This window comes from Pseudonaja textilis, chromosome 6 (genome assembly GCF_049901715.1).
Source record: "Pseudonaja textilis isolate UNSWEBS1 chromosome 6, rPseTex1.2, whole genome shotgun sequence".
In the NCBI taxonomy this organism is placed as follows: Eukaryota; Metazoa; Chordata; class Lepidosauria; order Squamata; family Elapidae; genus Pseudonaja; species Pseudonaja textilis.
The window spans coordinates 48344205-48359421 of record NC_141995.1 but is presented as its reverse complement, the minus strand read 5'-3'; the positions used below and the strand labels follow the sequence as shown (position 1 = coordinate 48359421).

Genomic DNA, 15217 nt, shown 5'->3' with positions numbered 1-15217 from the left:
CTCCTTGTTACTGGTCAGCTCCACAATTGATAGGGCTTTTGGTTATGACAAGTGGAGGAAAAAGGATGCTGCGCTAAGAGGAGACTCTATGGTGGGAGAACCGGACATCCAGTCGGCAGAGGAAAAAGAACGCTGTGCTAGGAGGAAACTCTATGGTGGGGGAACCGGACTTCTGGTTGGCTTCAGAATTAAACTGGGGGCTTCCAGTTAGAACCTTCGTGGCTCTTTGAGTGTTAAAGGTTGCCGACCCCTGGTCCAGGAAGACCTCATTGGGATCTAGTAAAAGCAACCGAGGAGAAGACATCACCCTCTTTGGACTTGAATTTTAGAGGGAAAGGAGATTCCCATCGTCTATCGTGGATCTCCTGAGGGTTTCCTCAACCCTCAGGTTGAGACCCGCTTGGAGGAAAGGATCCAAAGAGAGGTGCCATCTCCATTGCTTTCTCTGGAAAGGGTGGCTCCATCTAAGCTCCAGGACTTTCCCCCCAAAGAAGACCCTCCCGTTTCTCCCGCATGTCTAATGTGGTGAAATGAGATTGTGCATGGTGGACGTTGAGTGAAAACATGCAGTACCTCTGAGACATGTTACTTTCACTGGATCCAGAGGGCGTCTTTCAGGACCAGTGTCTCCTGACTGCACTGACCTTTTTCGTTTCCCAAGGCCGCACGAGTACTTAAGCTCATCGGTTGTGAAGACAAATCTGATGAGGTACCGAAGGAGACGCCGCCCGTCTTTCTTGGAGGAGTTGACGGCCTCGTCCCACTGTTTGCTAGTGATGAAGACGGGGTAATTGTTCAGCAATTGCTTGCTCCCCTAAGAATGACAGAACAACAGAATAGAAGAACATAACAGAATTAAAAACAGAATAAGAGAGTAGCGGAATCACAGAACAGAATAAGAAGAATAACAGAAGAAAAAGAGAATAACAGAACAAGAGATAACAGAATAACAACAGAATAACATCATGAACAGAATAATAGAAAAGCAGAATAACACAATAACAGAGTAACAGAATAAAATAGCAGAATAACACAATGACAGCATAGAGTAACAACTGGAATAGCAGAATAACACAACACAATAATAGAATAAAATAATAGAATAACGGTATAGAGTAAAGACTGGAATAGCACAATAACACAACACAATAATAGAATAAAATAGTAGAATAACAGTATAGAGTAAAGACTGGAATAGCAGAATAACACAACACAATAATAGAGTAACAGAATAACAATAGAATAACAACATATCAGAATAACAATAATAGAATAACAGAAGAATAACAGAATAACAGAGAATAGCAAAATAACAGAATAAAATAAGAATAACTGAAGAATACGAGAATAACAGAACAACAAATAACAGAATAACAATAGAATAACATCATTAACAGAATAACAACTAAATAACAGAATAACAGAACAACAGAATAGAGTAGCAGAATAACAGTAGGATAAGACACAATAGAATAACATAATAGCATAATAACAATAGAATAATAGGATAAGAATAGAACAGGATAACAAATAGAAAATCAAAATATTAGAATAACAATAACCACAGAATAACAGAAAGCAGAATAACAGAACAGCAGAGTAACACTGTAAAATAACAGAAAAACAGAACAGGATAACAATAACGAGTTGGAAGCGACTTTGGAGGTCTTCTAGTCTAACCCCCTGCTCGAGCACAAACCCCATCACAACCAGCATTCCCAGTTGGTCAGGAGGAAAAGGAGAAAGAGAAAGAAGGTGGAATTCAAATGACAGATACACAGAAGTAAAAACAAGGCCATTGTCAAATGCAGTAGGCAAATTTTTAATCCAAACTGACAGCCAGGAGCAAGGGATTATTCATCTTAATAACACTGTAAACAAAGCGGAATGCAATTTGCATTTTGTCAAACAGGAAGAGTGAGATAGAACGGGAACACCTTGGAAACAGAAGATGCTATTTATAATGTGCTTTTGCAGGTGAGTTAAAGAGTGCCAAGATTCAGGGATCAAAAAAACTAGTGAAGCATCTTATTTTCCATTCATTGATTAAAAGGTGTAAAAAAAAACACCTTTGGAATGGTAGGAATCCAACAGGGCTTTTCAGGCAAATGGCAAACATCTACTCCAGAAATTATTATTTTAACAAACCTATTTACATAAAATTGAGGCGATTCCTTTTGTGTTGTGCTCTTAAGAGCCACAGCACTTACATTGCACTACAGCCACAGTAAATAAGAGTTGAAAGGTTTGGATCCAAACCACATGGTTATTAATGATTTTTGCATGCATGCATACAGCATAATTATCCTAAGCCGACCAAAAGACACAGCAGCCCCAGGAGAAAGGGAAAAAAGGAGTTATCCGCAACATACAATGTAAGGACTGCAATGACAACCACTATGTAGGACGAACAGGCTGGCTGAATGTATCCAGGAACATCAACTGGCAGTCGGAAGGCATGAATGAAAATGATTTAATTGCACAACGTCTAGACAGACTTAACCATAGTTTCAATTGGGGAAAATGGGACCATTCTAAACCGGGCCAAGTCCAAAAAGGCCAGGGAATTTCTCGAAGTCTGGCAAATCAGTGAACAATAGACACGTAGACATAAACAACATTGCAGATTACAAATTAATAGCTTTGGAAGGGACCTTGTGGGTCATTTAGTCCAACCCCCTGCTCAGAAAGGTAGGGTCTCCTGCTTGGGCGGGGGGGGGGTTGGACTAGATGACCTATAAGGTCCCTTCCAACTTTGATTATCTGTTATCTGTTATTTGACTACCCTACACCATTTCTGACCAATAGCAGCCCAGTCTCTTCTTGAAAGCTTCCAGTGATAAAGCTCCCACAACTTCCGAAGGCAACTTCTGTTCCAGGGTTTGATTGTTCTCAATGTCAGAAAGTTTCTCCTTATTTCCAGGTTGAATCTCTCCTTGTTCACTTTCCATCCATTATTCCTTGTCTGGCCTTTGGGTGCTTTGGAAAATAGCTTGACCCCCTTCCTCTCTGTGGCAGCCCCTCAAATATTGGAAGACTGCTATTGTGTCTCCCCTGGTCCTTCTCTTCACTAGACCAGCCATATCCCAGTTCCTGCAACCATTCTTCAGATAGATGATAGATAGATAGATAGATAGATAGATAGATAGATAGATGGAGATAGATAGATAGATAGATGAAGATAGATGATAGATAGATAGATAGATAGATAGATAGATAGATAGATAGATAGATAGATGGATGGATGGATGGATGGATGGGTGGGTGGGTGGGTGGGTGGGTGGTGGATGGATGGATGATAGATAGAACGAGCAGAATACAGACTAACAGAGTTGGAAGGGACCTTGTAGGTCATCTAGTCCAACCTCCACTCAAGCAGGACACCCTTCATCATTCCTGACAGATAACAATCCAGTCTCTTCTTGAAAGCCTCCAGTGATGAAGCTCCCACAACTTCCAAGGAAAAGCTGTTCCATTAGTTGATTGTTCTCACTGTCAGAAAAAAAAATCTCCTTATTTCCAGGTTGAATCTCTCCTTGATCAGTTTCCATCCATTATTCCTTGTCTGGCCTTCGGGTGCCTTGGAAAATAGCTTGACCCCTTCCTCCTCCCTGTGGCAGCCCCTCAAATATTGGAAGACTGCTATCTTCTCTTCTCTTCTCTTCTCTTCTCTTCTCTTCTCTTCTCTTCTCTTCTCTTCTCTTCTCTTCTCTTCTCTTCACTAGAAGAGAACACTAGAACATCTGTAGACTATGCAGAAGAAACAATCAACCAGCCCAAAAGAGAACACCCCCCCCAAAAAAGACTCCAGCATTTCTCCACCACGAATCAGCTTGCAGATCAGCATAGATTTAACTCCAAGGTTAACATCAGATCAACTATCAAGTCAACAAGAATCAAGAAACTGCCAAAGAGCCATCAGTAAACTGCCCAACTAAAAAGATCTCTAAGCCCATTTCCACCAACACAGACAGGGCAAGCTAGCAGAATATAAACTTAGAGCAAACCACACTCCTGACTAGCACTGATGATATTACCCAGCTGGGCCATGAAAGGTCTGCAAGAAAACCAGCAAGCTCAGAGAGCTCCAAGGGCCCCCTCATTTCAACCCTGAGCTATATTCCTTTATCGATATAGTATAATTACTTTGGTGAATGTTATCACAATTGTCGGGGAAAATTGCTTCCTGTTTTCCTGGTGAAAGTAGCTACAACCACCCAACTCTGAATAGTCTTATTTTATTCAATGAGCATAGGAACATAATATAATAGGGATGGAAGGGACCTTGGAGGTCTTCTAGTCAACCCCCTGCTTGAGCCGAAGACTTTATTTCTTATTTTTTATAAACAACTCGAGGCGGCCAATGCACCTATGGCAAATATATTTAATTTATGCGATAAACGAATTAGATAAATGTATTGTTATTTAGCTAACTTATGCGCAGATCATCTCACCAGAACCGACTTTAAGCAGCTTACGGACATTCAATTAAAATGCACACTCAAACATTGAAAGAAGAAGGAAGGACTGTGCATTTAAACTTTGATCAATATATAAAAGGAGGAAGACCACTATATGCCTCATCACAAAATCTCCAGAACTGTAAAGCCTTCAAACTGGAAATTTGGCACATATCTTCCTCTTGGCTTCTAGGGGCTCGCTAAGAAAGAATTGTTCGAAATGACCATCAGAGTATTAGTATTTCCTATATTATTATTATTAACACGCTCTGGGAGTTCTACTCCCGCTCCCCACCTGAAAAGAAATCTCTTCCAAATGCAAAACCCAAGCAGAGGAGAGGAGTTTCAGTTTCACAGCCCCAGGCAGCTTTAGTACAGAACAGTTGAGCTAAGCCACGCCCAGGCTCCTTGCTGTCTCCTTCTTGCTCACACAGCAAATACTTTTTCAGTTTCCAAACAGCCCTCAACTCTCTCACACACTGAACAGGACACTAGCCAGATGAATACCGATGGATGCTGGTAGGCAGATTTTTTTTTCTTCTTATTTTCCTCCCCAAAATCTAAGCCCATCCCAGTTTCGTAGCGGAAGCACGGGTATCCAGCTAGTAAACTAATAAAGGCTGTCCTATCTATATGTCATACTTCGGATGCCTGGCTCATAAAAGTCCCCTTTATATTTTTCCTGAATTTATTCTGCATGAAACTGGTCTTGAGGTTAAGCGCAAGATTTAGGTCAAATTGTCAACAGAGAAGTTAGTTTAGCAGCAATATAAATCTTATTGTTGAAACAACTTTGGAAGATCACTGTTTCTTGGTAAGAGATAATAAATCTGATCTAATTATGAATGACACCATTCAAATCATATCTCCCTCTCCGTTCCTCTCTCTCCCTCCCTCCCTCTGTCTCTCTGTATCCATCATATATGTGTGTGTGTGTGTGTGTGTGTGTGTGTGTGATCCATCCTATCTCTGTCTCTCTCTCTCTCTTCCTCCCTCCCTTCCTTCCTCTGTCTCTCTCTGTATCCATCCTATATATATGATCCATCCTCTCTCTCTCCCTCCCTCCCTCCCTTTCTCCCTCCCTCTTTCCCTCCCATCTTGTTTCGAGCTCAATTATTGTTTAATATATGCACAGCAACCTCATTAACACTTAACTCACCACCGCACCTCCCACGGAATAGCACAGGTTCTGGCAAGCAACATCCTTTGGATGCAATCAAGTTTTGCAACAGTGCGCCAGCCATCCACGATGCGCTCAGCCCAAAGAAGAACGGTGCTAGCTAAAGGGACAAAGGCTTGCAAAAGAGAGGAAGGGCCTTTTTGAACATGAGCACGCACGCTGCTTAATGTGAAGGTTTAACAGAGTTGGAAGGCACCTTGTGGGTCATCTAGTCCAACCCAGGCAGGAGACCCTACGCCATTTCTGACAGGTGGCACCCCAGTTAAGTCTCCAGGGATAGCCGTGAGAAATAAGAAGGTGGATTCACCTTTGTTTAAACAAGTGAAACTCATCCATCAAGGACCGACTCGTTTTTTTTTCAGAGAGCTCATATGGACCAAACCTGCCTCCTGGTGCCGCCCTCTTATCCCCATGGAGACCTACCTCTGCCGGCTGCTCCACCGCCTGAGGCATCATCAGTTGATTGTGATGCTGAAGGACCATCTTCAAATAGTCTAAAACGGTTTGGCAGGGCACTGCAAAAAACAAGGGACATTCCCACGATCACACCCAGGCTTATTCGATGAAGAACAAAACTTAGTAAAGCCAGGATCCCCAATTCAGAAGGAAGGAAGGAAGGAAGGAAGGAAGGAAGGAAGGAAGGAAGGAAGGAAGGAAGGAAGGAAGGAAGGAATTGGAGATGGGAGGTGAAAGGAAAGAAGGAGTTAGAGATGAGAGTTTGAAGGGAGGAAGGAACGAAGGAAGGAGAGATGGAGGGTCAAGGGAAGAGAAGGGAAAGAGAGGAGAAGGAAGGAAGGAAATAGCAATGGGAGAGTTAATGGAAGGATAGAGGGAAAGGGAGGAGAAGGAAGGAAGGAGAGATGGGAGGGTTAAAGGAAGGGAAGAGAAAGGGAGGAGAAGGAAGGAAGAAGAAAGGAATTAGAGATCGGAGGTGGAAGGAAGGAAGGAATTAGAGATGAGAGATTGAAGGAAGGACAGAGAGAGGGAGGGTGAAGGGAAGAATTATGGAGGGACAGAGGGAAAGGGAGGAGAAGGAAGGAAGGAGAGATGGGAGGGTTAAGGGAAAGGAAAGAAGGAAGGAGAAGGAAGGAAGGAAGGAAGGAAGAGGATGAGAGGGGGAAGGGAAAGGAAAGGGAGGAGAAGGAAGGAAGGAAGGAGAGATGGGAGGTGGAAGGAAGGAAGGAAGGAAGGAAGGAAGGAAGGAAGGAAGGAAGGAAGGAAGGAAGGAAGGAAGGAAGGAAAGAAAGAAGGAGAGATGGAGGGTAAAGGGAAGAGAAGGGAAAGAGGAGAAGAAAGGAAGGAAGCAATGGGAGAGTTAATGGAAGGACAGAGAGAAAGGGAGGAGAAGGAAGGAAGGAATTAGAGATGGGAGATTGAAGGAAGGAAGGAGAGGTGGAGGGTGAAGGGAAGAGAAGGGAAAGAGAGGAGAAGGAAGGAAATAGTGATGGGAGAGTTATGGAAGTGGCTCACTTAACAGCCATGGCAAGACGGTTGGGCGTTCCACTGCAGTTGTAAGTCAAGGAGTATCTGTACAGGTAGTCCTCGACTTACGACCACCATTGAGCCTTTGTTGCTAAGTGAAATATTTGTTAAGTGAATTTCTTCCCATGTGTCGACCTTTCTCCCTATAGTTGTTAAGTGGATCACTGCAGTTGTTAAATCAGAACACGGTTGTTAAGCAAACCCAGATTTCCCCATTGACTGCCTGTCAGAAGGTCAGCAAAAGGGGGAATCACCGCAATCGTCATAAATGTGAGACCATCCCCAAGTGTCTCCATTTTGATCCTGTGACTGTGGGGATGCTACAACAGCCGTTTGATAAATGGCCATAACTTTGTGGTAACTTTGAACAGCCGCCAAGACAGCTGTTGTAAGTCGAGGACTGCCTGTGTAGCTACATTGCTTCGCTCTATTCCCCCTTCTACTCCTCCCTTGGATCAGAAAAGGCTTTGGGGAGTTCTTTGTTCAGGGGTGGGCTCCAAAAATTTTAGCAACTGGTTCTCTGCCCAGTTGCTGGATGGGCATGTCAGCCTCCTTGCAATACCATGGTGGGGAAGGGGGGAGTTTTCACCTTCCCTGGACTCCTGAGGCTTTCCTCAAGCCTCCCGGAGAGCAAAAATGGCCTTCCGGGCTCCGGGAGGCTCTCTGAAGGCGAGAACGGGCCCATAACTTCTGGCCTTTGGGAACTTCTCGGAAGCCCATTTGTCACCCTCCCCAGGCTCCGAAGGCTTTCCTTGGGCCTCTGGGAGGTGAAAATGGCCTCCCGGCTCCGGAGTCTCTCTGAAGGCCGGAAACGGGCCCATAACTTCTGGCCTTTGGGAACTTCTCGGAAGCCCATTTGTCACCCTCCCCAGGCTCCAAAGGCTTTCCTTGGGCCTCTGGGAGGGTGAAAATGGCCTCCCTGGGCTCTGGAGGCTCTCTGAAGGCTGGAAACAGGCCAATGGTGGGATTCAAATAATTTAACAACCGGTTCTCTGCCCTAATGATCAGCTGGGTAGGTGTTTGTTGGGTGGTCATGTGACTGGGTGGGCGTGGCCATCTCGACATCTGACTGTCACTCATCTTGGTTCCTTGTCATTAACAGCTTCTTTCTGGCAGTTCTGCTTTGTTATTCAATTATTTCTTCAAAGTGCTGAACTCCAACAGGGGAGTGTTTCCTTCCAACCGCAGTGTAAAAAGCTTAAAACAACCCTTCCCCTTTAAGAAAATGAAGCCCCAGCAAAGTACCAGCAAAAGGAAAAAAAAACCTCTGGAGCTCAGGCGATAGTAAGTTTGGGCGTGCTGCCAAGAACCTTTAGCTGTTTTAAGGATTAACCGAGAGGCAGTTTCTGTAAGCAGGGCAATAAAGATTAGGCTAGAAACAACACCAGAATATTTCCTTCCTGCCTTCCTTAAAGGATTAGCCCTGTAAACTGGAAAAAAACAAAAGAAGATTTCTTCCAACAACTGATTCTCCAAACTGCTCAGAAAGTTAACAACCGGTTCTCACGAATAGGTGCGAACTGGTTGAATCCCACCACTGAAACAGGCCCATTTCCGTTGATCACCTAAAGGTCATTCATCCTATCTGGAAATCTCAAGTCAATCGCGTCCGTTTTTTACCTGGAATGCTCTCCAACTTTCTCCGGAGTTCTTCATTTTCTTGTTGCAATGAAATGACCTCCTGCTCCAACTCCTGGCATCGAGGACAGTAGCCTTCCTCCTCCTCCTCCTCCTCCTCTGGAAGTGTGGAAGACGACGGGTGGCCGTGGGACTCCGACGTCGCTGGAGAAGCCCATCCCCCCAACGTGTGAACCGGAGAGGTGGAGAGGGGCTCCATGTCAGCCAAAGGGCCAAAATCCCCAGCGGAGGAGGCGTGGTTTTGCGTGGTGAAACCTCCAGAAAGCAAATAGTTCTGGAGGGAATCGGTGAAGACCCTCAGGAAAGCCGACGTCTGCTGCTTCTTCTGCATGTACTGCAATTCCAGGTCGAAGTGTTCGGAAGTCTGGCTGTGGGCCATTTTGCCAAGTTGGCAGTGCTCCGGCCTCTCGTTAAAAGCCGGGCTCTCTTGTTTCACGCAGGATGGCAGTGGCGCAGGGCGGGGGTTGTCCAGGAGTTTCCCACCGCAGTTTAGAAGACTGAGGACTCGGCTGCACTGCTGGGCAAAAGCATCCAAAATCAAACGGCTCTCTGAAAGAGAAAAGGGAGATATCGATGCCAGCGCCCAAACTGGGATCACAGAATTTTGCAAAAATTTTGCACAAATTCCGTCGCAATAGCATTTGGATTTCTATGCCGCTTCACGGTGCTTCACAGCCCTTTCTACACCATCTACAGAGACACTGTCTTGCCCACAATGAACTGGGTCCTCATTTTATCAACTTTGGAAGGACGGAAGTCAACACTGTGCTGGTCAGGACTGAACTGCTGGCAGTTGGCAGAATTAGCCTGCAATACTGCATTCTAACCACTGCATGAAGGAAAGGGAAGGGAAGAAAATAAAAGGAATAACATGAAAAGGAAGGAAATGAAAACTAAAGAAAGGAAGGAAGGAAAGAAAGAATGAAAAGGAAGGAAATGTAAATGAAAAGGAAGGGAGGGAAGTAGAAAAAGAAGGAGGAAGTAAAGGAAAGAAGGAAGGAAGGGATGAAAAGGAAGGAAATGTAAATGAAAAGGAAGGAGGAAGACAGAGAAGGCAGAGGGAGGAAGGGAAGGAAGGAAAGAAAGAACGAACGAATGAAAAGGAAATGTAAATGAAAAGGAAGGAGGGAGGGAGGGAGTGAGAGAGGGAAGGAAGGAATAAAGAAATGAAGGAAGGTCTTGCAATAGCCCTTAGACTTTTATATAGCTTCACAGTGCTTTGCCGTTCTCTCTAAGCAGTTTACAAAGTCAGCCTCTTGCCCCCAATAATCTGGGTCCTCATTTGGGGAAAGGAGGACCTTGGGATCTTTGGTGCCCTCTTGAGCATGGTGGTTTCCTTGCAGATGTTTCATGACCCAACTAGGCAACAGCATCAGTGCTAGGAATGAAGGAGAAGGAATAAAGGAGGGGCAGGAGGACCATGAAATCCTTAGTGCATTCCTGAGTTTGGTGGAGGTTTTTCCTGCAGACGTTTCGTGTTAACATCATCCGCAGGGCAATCTCCACCCCATTCTCCATCGCAGCACTGACGGCGATACCTAGCTGGGTCGTGAAACGTCTGCCAGAAACGCACCAACCTCAGAGAGCACCAAGGATCCCACAGAAACTAAGCTTCCATGGAAATCATGGCTCTAAGGTAAAACACCCAGTGGTGGGATTCAGCCGGTTCGCACCAGTTCACCAGAACCGGTAGTTAACTTTCTGAGCAGTTTGGTGAACCGATTGTTGGAAGAAATCATCAGGGCAGAGAACTGGTTGTTGAATTATTTGAATCCCACCACTGAAAACACCCCAAACAGCAGATGCGCGCCTGCACACACACCACCTATCCCCCCTCTCCCCCCCCACACACATTGACTGTGAGAAAAATCACAAAACACAACTGGAGAAAGTAAACAAGCGCTTTATTATTAAGCTTTTGCAAAAGAGAATTCTGCTAGCAGAAAACATCTCCGGGAAAGCTGGGATTTTATATACAAGTTCAAATATGCAGTGTCTGCCCCTTACCTGGGTTCACAATCTATCCAACTACGTATCTCCCTGCGCCACACCCATAGCATACCACCCGTTTCCCTCTCTTTGGAAACCACCCTTGTCCTGTTAAAGTTCTTCTGAACACAATGGATCGTTAACCACTTTCCATTCAGGTCAGAATGACTCCAGCATCTCTTACATTAATTCTCAAGCCAAAACTGTACTAACCCGCACTCCAGCCAAGGAACATTTTACTTTAGAACATAACAACATAACAAGTTACAAAACGTAATTCGTTTGTTAGCTACAGTTTTATATAACCAATAATCATTCTAGAAGGTCACATCTTAAACAAAAATGGAGTCCCTTTGGTTCTATGCTTTCTTAGGTGTAACGGGCAGATATATATTTTATTTCCACATATAACGCTGACACAAAGGACTCCACAAGCATTCTGATTAGACGATAAGAGAGTCATGAAAATTTAAATGGCAGCTCCAGCTTTGACGCCGCGCTGCCTTCCCCTCATTATTCCCTATTTAGCTTTTGAAAAAAATGCCAGCGGATGATATTGATTGGAACTTTGTAATTCAAATCCGCGTGCCATTTTTTTTGGTGTTTTTCCCCCCCCTTCATTCCTTTTAATCCTATAATCAGATCTGAGACCTGAAGCTGTACGCGCCCTCTGCATTTTAATCAGGATTATCCTAACTTGGCAGGAATTCGTTCTCCCTTTGTCTCCGCTCTTTATCTGCTCCATCCAGTTAATGAAGCTGAGATAGGAACAGAGGTTTGAAATATTGTATGCCCTCGGCTGAGTATTACAATTTTTTTTTTCTCCCCTATGAAAGATCACTTCTGGCCCTGCCAATAAAGACAGAAACCACCTCTCGCATTAACAGAATCAAAAAATAAAAAATCCAGAGGAAAACAAAACACCAAATTAGAAGTAAATGCTGTTGCCACGTGGATTGTTTTTCCTTTTTATTTCCCCCACCCCCCCCCCGCTTCCCCCATCGTGCATCTGTTATGAATGATAATGATATAATTTTGAGGGGCAGATGGATCTGTGAAAGAAGGCAGGGAGAAAGATTATTTATTATTGATCCGGTTCGTAGTTGATATAGCGTGGTGCGATTTGCATAAACCGTACGGGCTGCGAGACAGGAAGAAAGACAGATCCGAGGAAAAAAAATAAGCGCATATTTTAATATAAACGGGTTGATGGCTTCCCCGTCATTACCAAGATTGAGAGACGCACTGATTCGGGGAAGGTTGTTGTTTTTGCTGAGCATCTGAACAGAAGTTCTTACAAGTGTGGCTCTGAAAGGATAAGGACTAGAGCCTTAAAGTATCATTGAAAGGCTACAGCTGGCTGGGGAATTCTGGGATTTGAAGTCCATGTTGCTTCTCCTCCTCTTCCTCCTCCTCCTCATTTTCCTTCTCCTCCTCCTCCTCCTCTCCTTCTCCTCCTCCTTTCTCCTCCTCCTCCTTTTCCTCCCTCCTCCTCCTTTGAATATATGTTTTATTGATACATTTTCCTTTTAAAGAGCATTTTAAAAAGTCTACATCTATCTGAACAAGTGTGTTGTCAGGGGGCAATTCGTTTGAAGTAAAGATATACAAACCATCACCAAAGTCATCCTAACAATCTTAATAAACCCATCGCAACCCAATTCTGGGAGTTGACGTCCCTGCTTCTTAAAGGTGCCAAGATTGGGATGGCCTGAACTAGAGAATAAGGGGCCAGTCATAATCTCTCAGCCTAACCAACTCTGTGTGTTTGTGTATTTGTGTTTGCGTGTTAGATTACTCTGAGTTATTGGAGTGAACTGTTTTACCCAGAGCCGAGCCACTGAGTCTCATCATTTGTCTTCCCTAGTGTGTATTTATTTTCGTTTTCTTTTGCACCAGATCTGAATACGGGATACTTTGCATGCAAAGCATGACACGGCCACTAAGCAGAGAGAGAGAGAGAGAGAGAGAAGGAGAGAGAGAGAGAGAGAGTGAGAGAGAGTCTTTTCTTTGCTCTCCAGCCCTTCCCCGTCTCCAGGCAGACAATCCAGATGACAATGCAGTAAATTTGAATTGTCACAAGGGATTCAGGATCGCTATTGATATCCCGGAGTCGCTGGGCTGATCAGACAGAGAAGAACCTACGATGCATTATTGCAAAAAATATGCAAGGCTTGATGGATCTCCGTGTAGAAAGCGAACACAGGAAAGAAAGGAGAAAGTCACCCCAATTGTTATGATGTATTGTGTAGTACTGCTATGGCCAGGGCAAAGGGCTATTTTGGGCTTTTTTTTTCTTCCATCCCACAGACAAAAGGAAAGAGAGAGAGAGAGAGTCAAGATCACCTCTCGCCCCTCGATGGCTCTTTGACCGATAGGGTGAATCAACCGAAAATATGGAGAATTTATCGCCCTCCCTGGTCCCGTCACAATCAGAATCGGAGGCTGGCTTCTTGAAGTTAGTCCCGGGCAGATAGAGGATATAAATATGAAGGAACCCTACAAAATGTATATCATGGAATCGACGACAGTGTTGTGGCGCCGGCCCCTCCATCAGATGGATCAGAGGAAGAAGAGGAGGAGGAGGAGGCGTGGGAGTAGAGTTTTTTATGTGGAGGTTTTGGATGACATAGAGAGACAGAGAGACAGTGACAGAGAGACAGACAGACAGACAGACAGACAGACACACACACACACACACACACACACACACACACACAGAGAGACTGGGCCATCCATCAGCCCTCAGATGGAGAGCCAACAGCCACCAGGTCTGGAGGTGGCTGATGAGGAACAGGAAGAAAAGTGCCTGACATGCAGATGAACAGAAGGCAGAGGAGAGGAGAGGAGAGCAGAGGAAATCTATAGGCTGGTCCTTGTGGTGGAAGAGCCACCACTGCTAGTGAGGCCCCACCCTAGCTCTGGAGAATAAAAGATGTAGATGAATAGGTGTGGCAGACAACTATTCATCTCCCTGCCGGACAGACTTATTAGCCTGCGGTGTGTGTGAGAGAGAGAAAGAGAGGGGGGGGCAGAGCCTGGGACATCCGTCAGCCCTCAGATGGAGAACCAACAGCCCCCAGGTCTGGAGGTGGCTGATGAGGAAGAAGAGAAACAGCTGTGTCCAGTGCCTAACATGTGGATGCACAGAAGGCAGAGGAGAGGAGAGCAGAGGAAATCTATAGGCCGGTCCTTGGGATGGAAGAGCCGCTGCTGCTAGCGAAGCCCCACCGTAGCTCTGGGTATAAAAGGCAGCGGGCAGAGATGAATAGATGTGGCATAGACTTGTTAGCCTGTATTGAGAGAGAAACTTTTTTGCCGAGGCTCCTGAGGCTCCTAATAAAGAAATATTTGAGTTAACTTGAGAGAGTTTGTCGTGTTTGGGAAGCTGGGACAGAACACACATAATCTGTAGCCTTAGATGAAAAGCTGAATAGTACAGCCTATCGGGGTGGGTGTTTGGAGGAACTGGATCTCCAAGTCAATTTCCGTTCCAAAGGCTGCAGGGAGCCAGGATGAGGGGTGGGATTCAAATTCAGTGAGGGTGGGAGATGAATCTGGGGTGGAGGTGAACCAGATGGGAACGAGAATCCCACTATTCTCATTCCTAACCAGAAGCAACGGATGGAAAACAATCAAGGAGAGAAGAACTTAGGAGAAACTTCCTGACAGTGAGAACAATTCACCAGTGGAACTACTTGCCTCCAGAAGTTGTAAATGCTCCAACACTGGAAGTTTTTAAAAAGAGATTGGACAACTATTTGTCTGAAATGGGGTAGGGTTTCCTGCCCAAGCAGGGAGGGGTTGGACTAGAAGACCTCCAATGCCCCTTCCGACTCTGTTATTCTGTTTTTCTGTTCTATCCTTAACTCTTTGCCAAAATCACCCATTTTAAGGCACAGCCTTGGCTCTTGTCCAAAGTTTACCTCTTCTTAGGATTTTCCATTTCCATCTGGAAGTTCTGCCAAGCCAAGCCAAAACACCACAATTAATTGGGCTGCAACTAATTGCTCTAAATAAGGGGGTGTCCAACCATGGCAATAACAGTAGTCGTTTCAACATTCAGATGAAGGGCTGATTCTGTTTTCCAAAATCCCTTAACGTGTTTCTTGCCACGCATTTTTCTATACCTTAATGTTGTGTGGTTTGCCGGCAGACCGTGCAGACGGCAGCAGAATCGGACAGTGGGGAAGAACAGGGACCAGTCCAGGAGTCCGGAGAGGAGTTGGGCGAGGGTCCTGCATCCAATACAGCAGGGGCTGCCAACCTTTTGGACCTCACGGACCACCAAACTCATAATTTTAAATCCCGGGGGCCACTAATATAAATTTTGACTGATGGTGGCTTGCTGACGTTGGTGGGAGAGAGAGAGAGAGAGAGAGAGAGAGAGAGAGAGAGAGAGAGAGAGATCTGATCTAACCTCTCTCTCTCCCTCCCTCCCTCCCTCCCTCTCATACCCACCCACACA

General features: G+C 45.0%; 1 protein-coding gene across 2 annotated transcripts in view; it reads right to left on the bottom strand.

Annotated features, from left to right (window-relative positions):
* BEND4 (BEN domain containing 4) overlaps positions 1–15217 on the bottom strand; it is a 32722-nt gene that overhangs the window by 2936 nt on the left and 14569 nt on the right. Inside the window, exons 2-4 of one of the 2 annotated variants that reach the window (XM_026700042.2) lie at positions 8743–9309; positions 6064–6155; positions 574–814 (exon numbers count right to left, since the gene is read on the bottom strand). In XM_026700042.2, the coding sequence (XP_026555827.1) occupies positions 574–814; positions 6064–6155; positions 8743–9309 (900 nt within the window). The remainder of the gene's footprint in view (positions 1–573; positions 815–6063; positions 6156–8742; positions 9310–15217) is intronic. The other variant, XM_087936803.1, reaches the window with a different exon arrangement.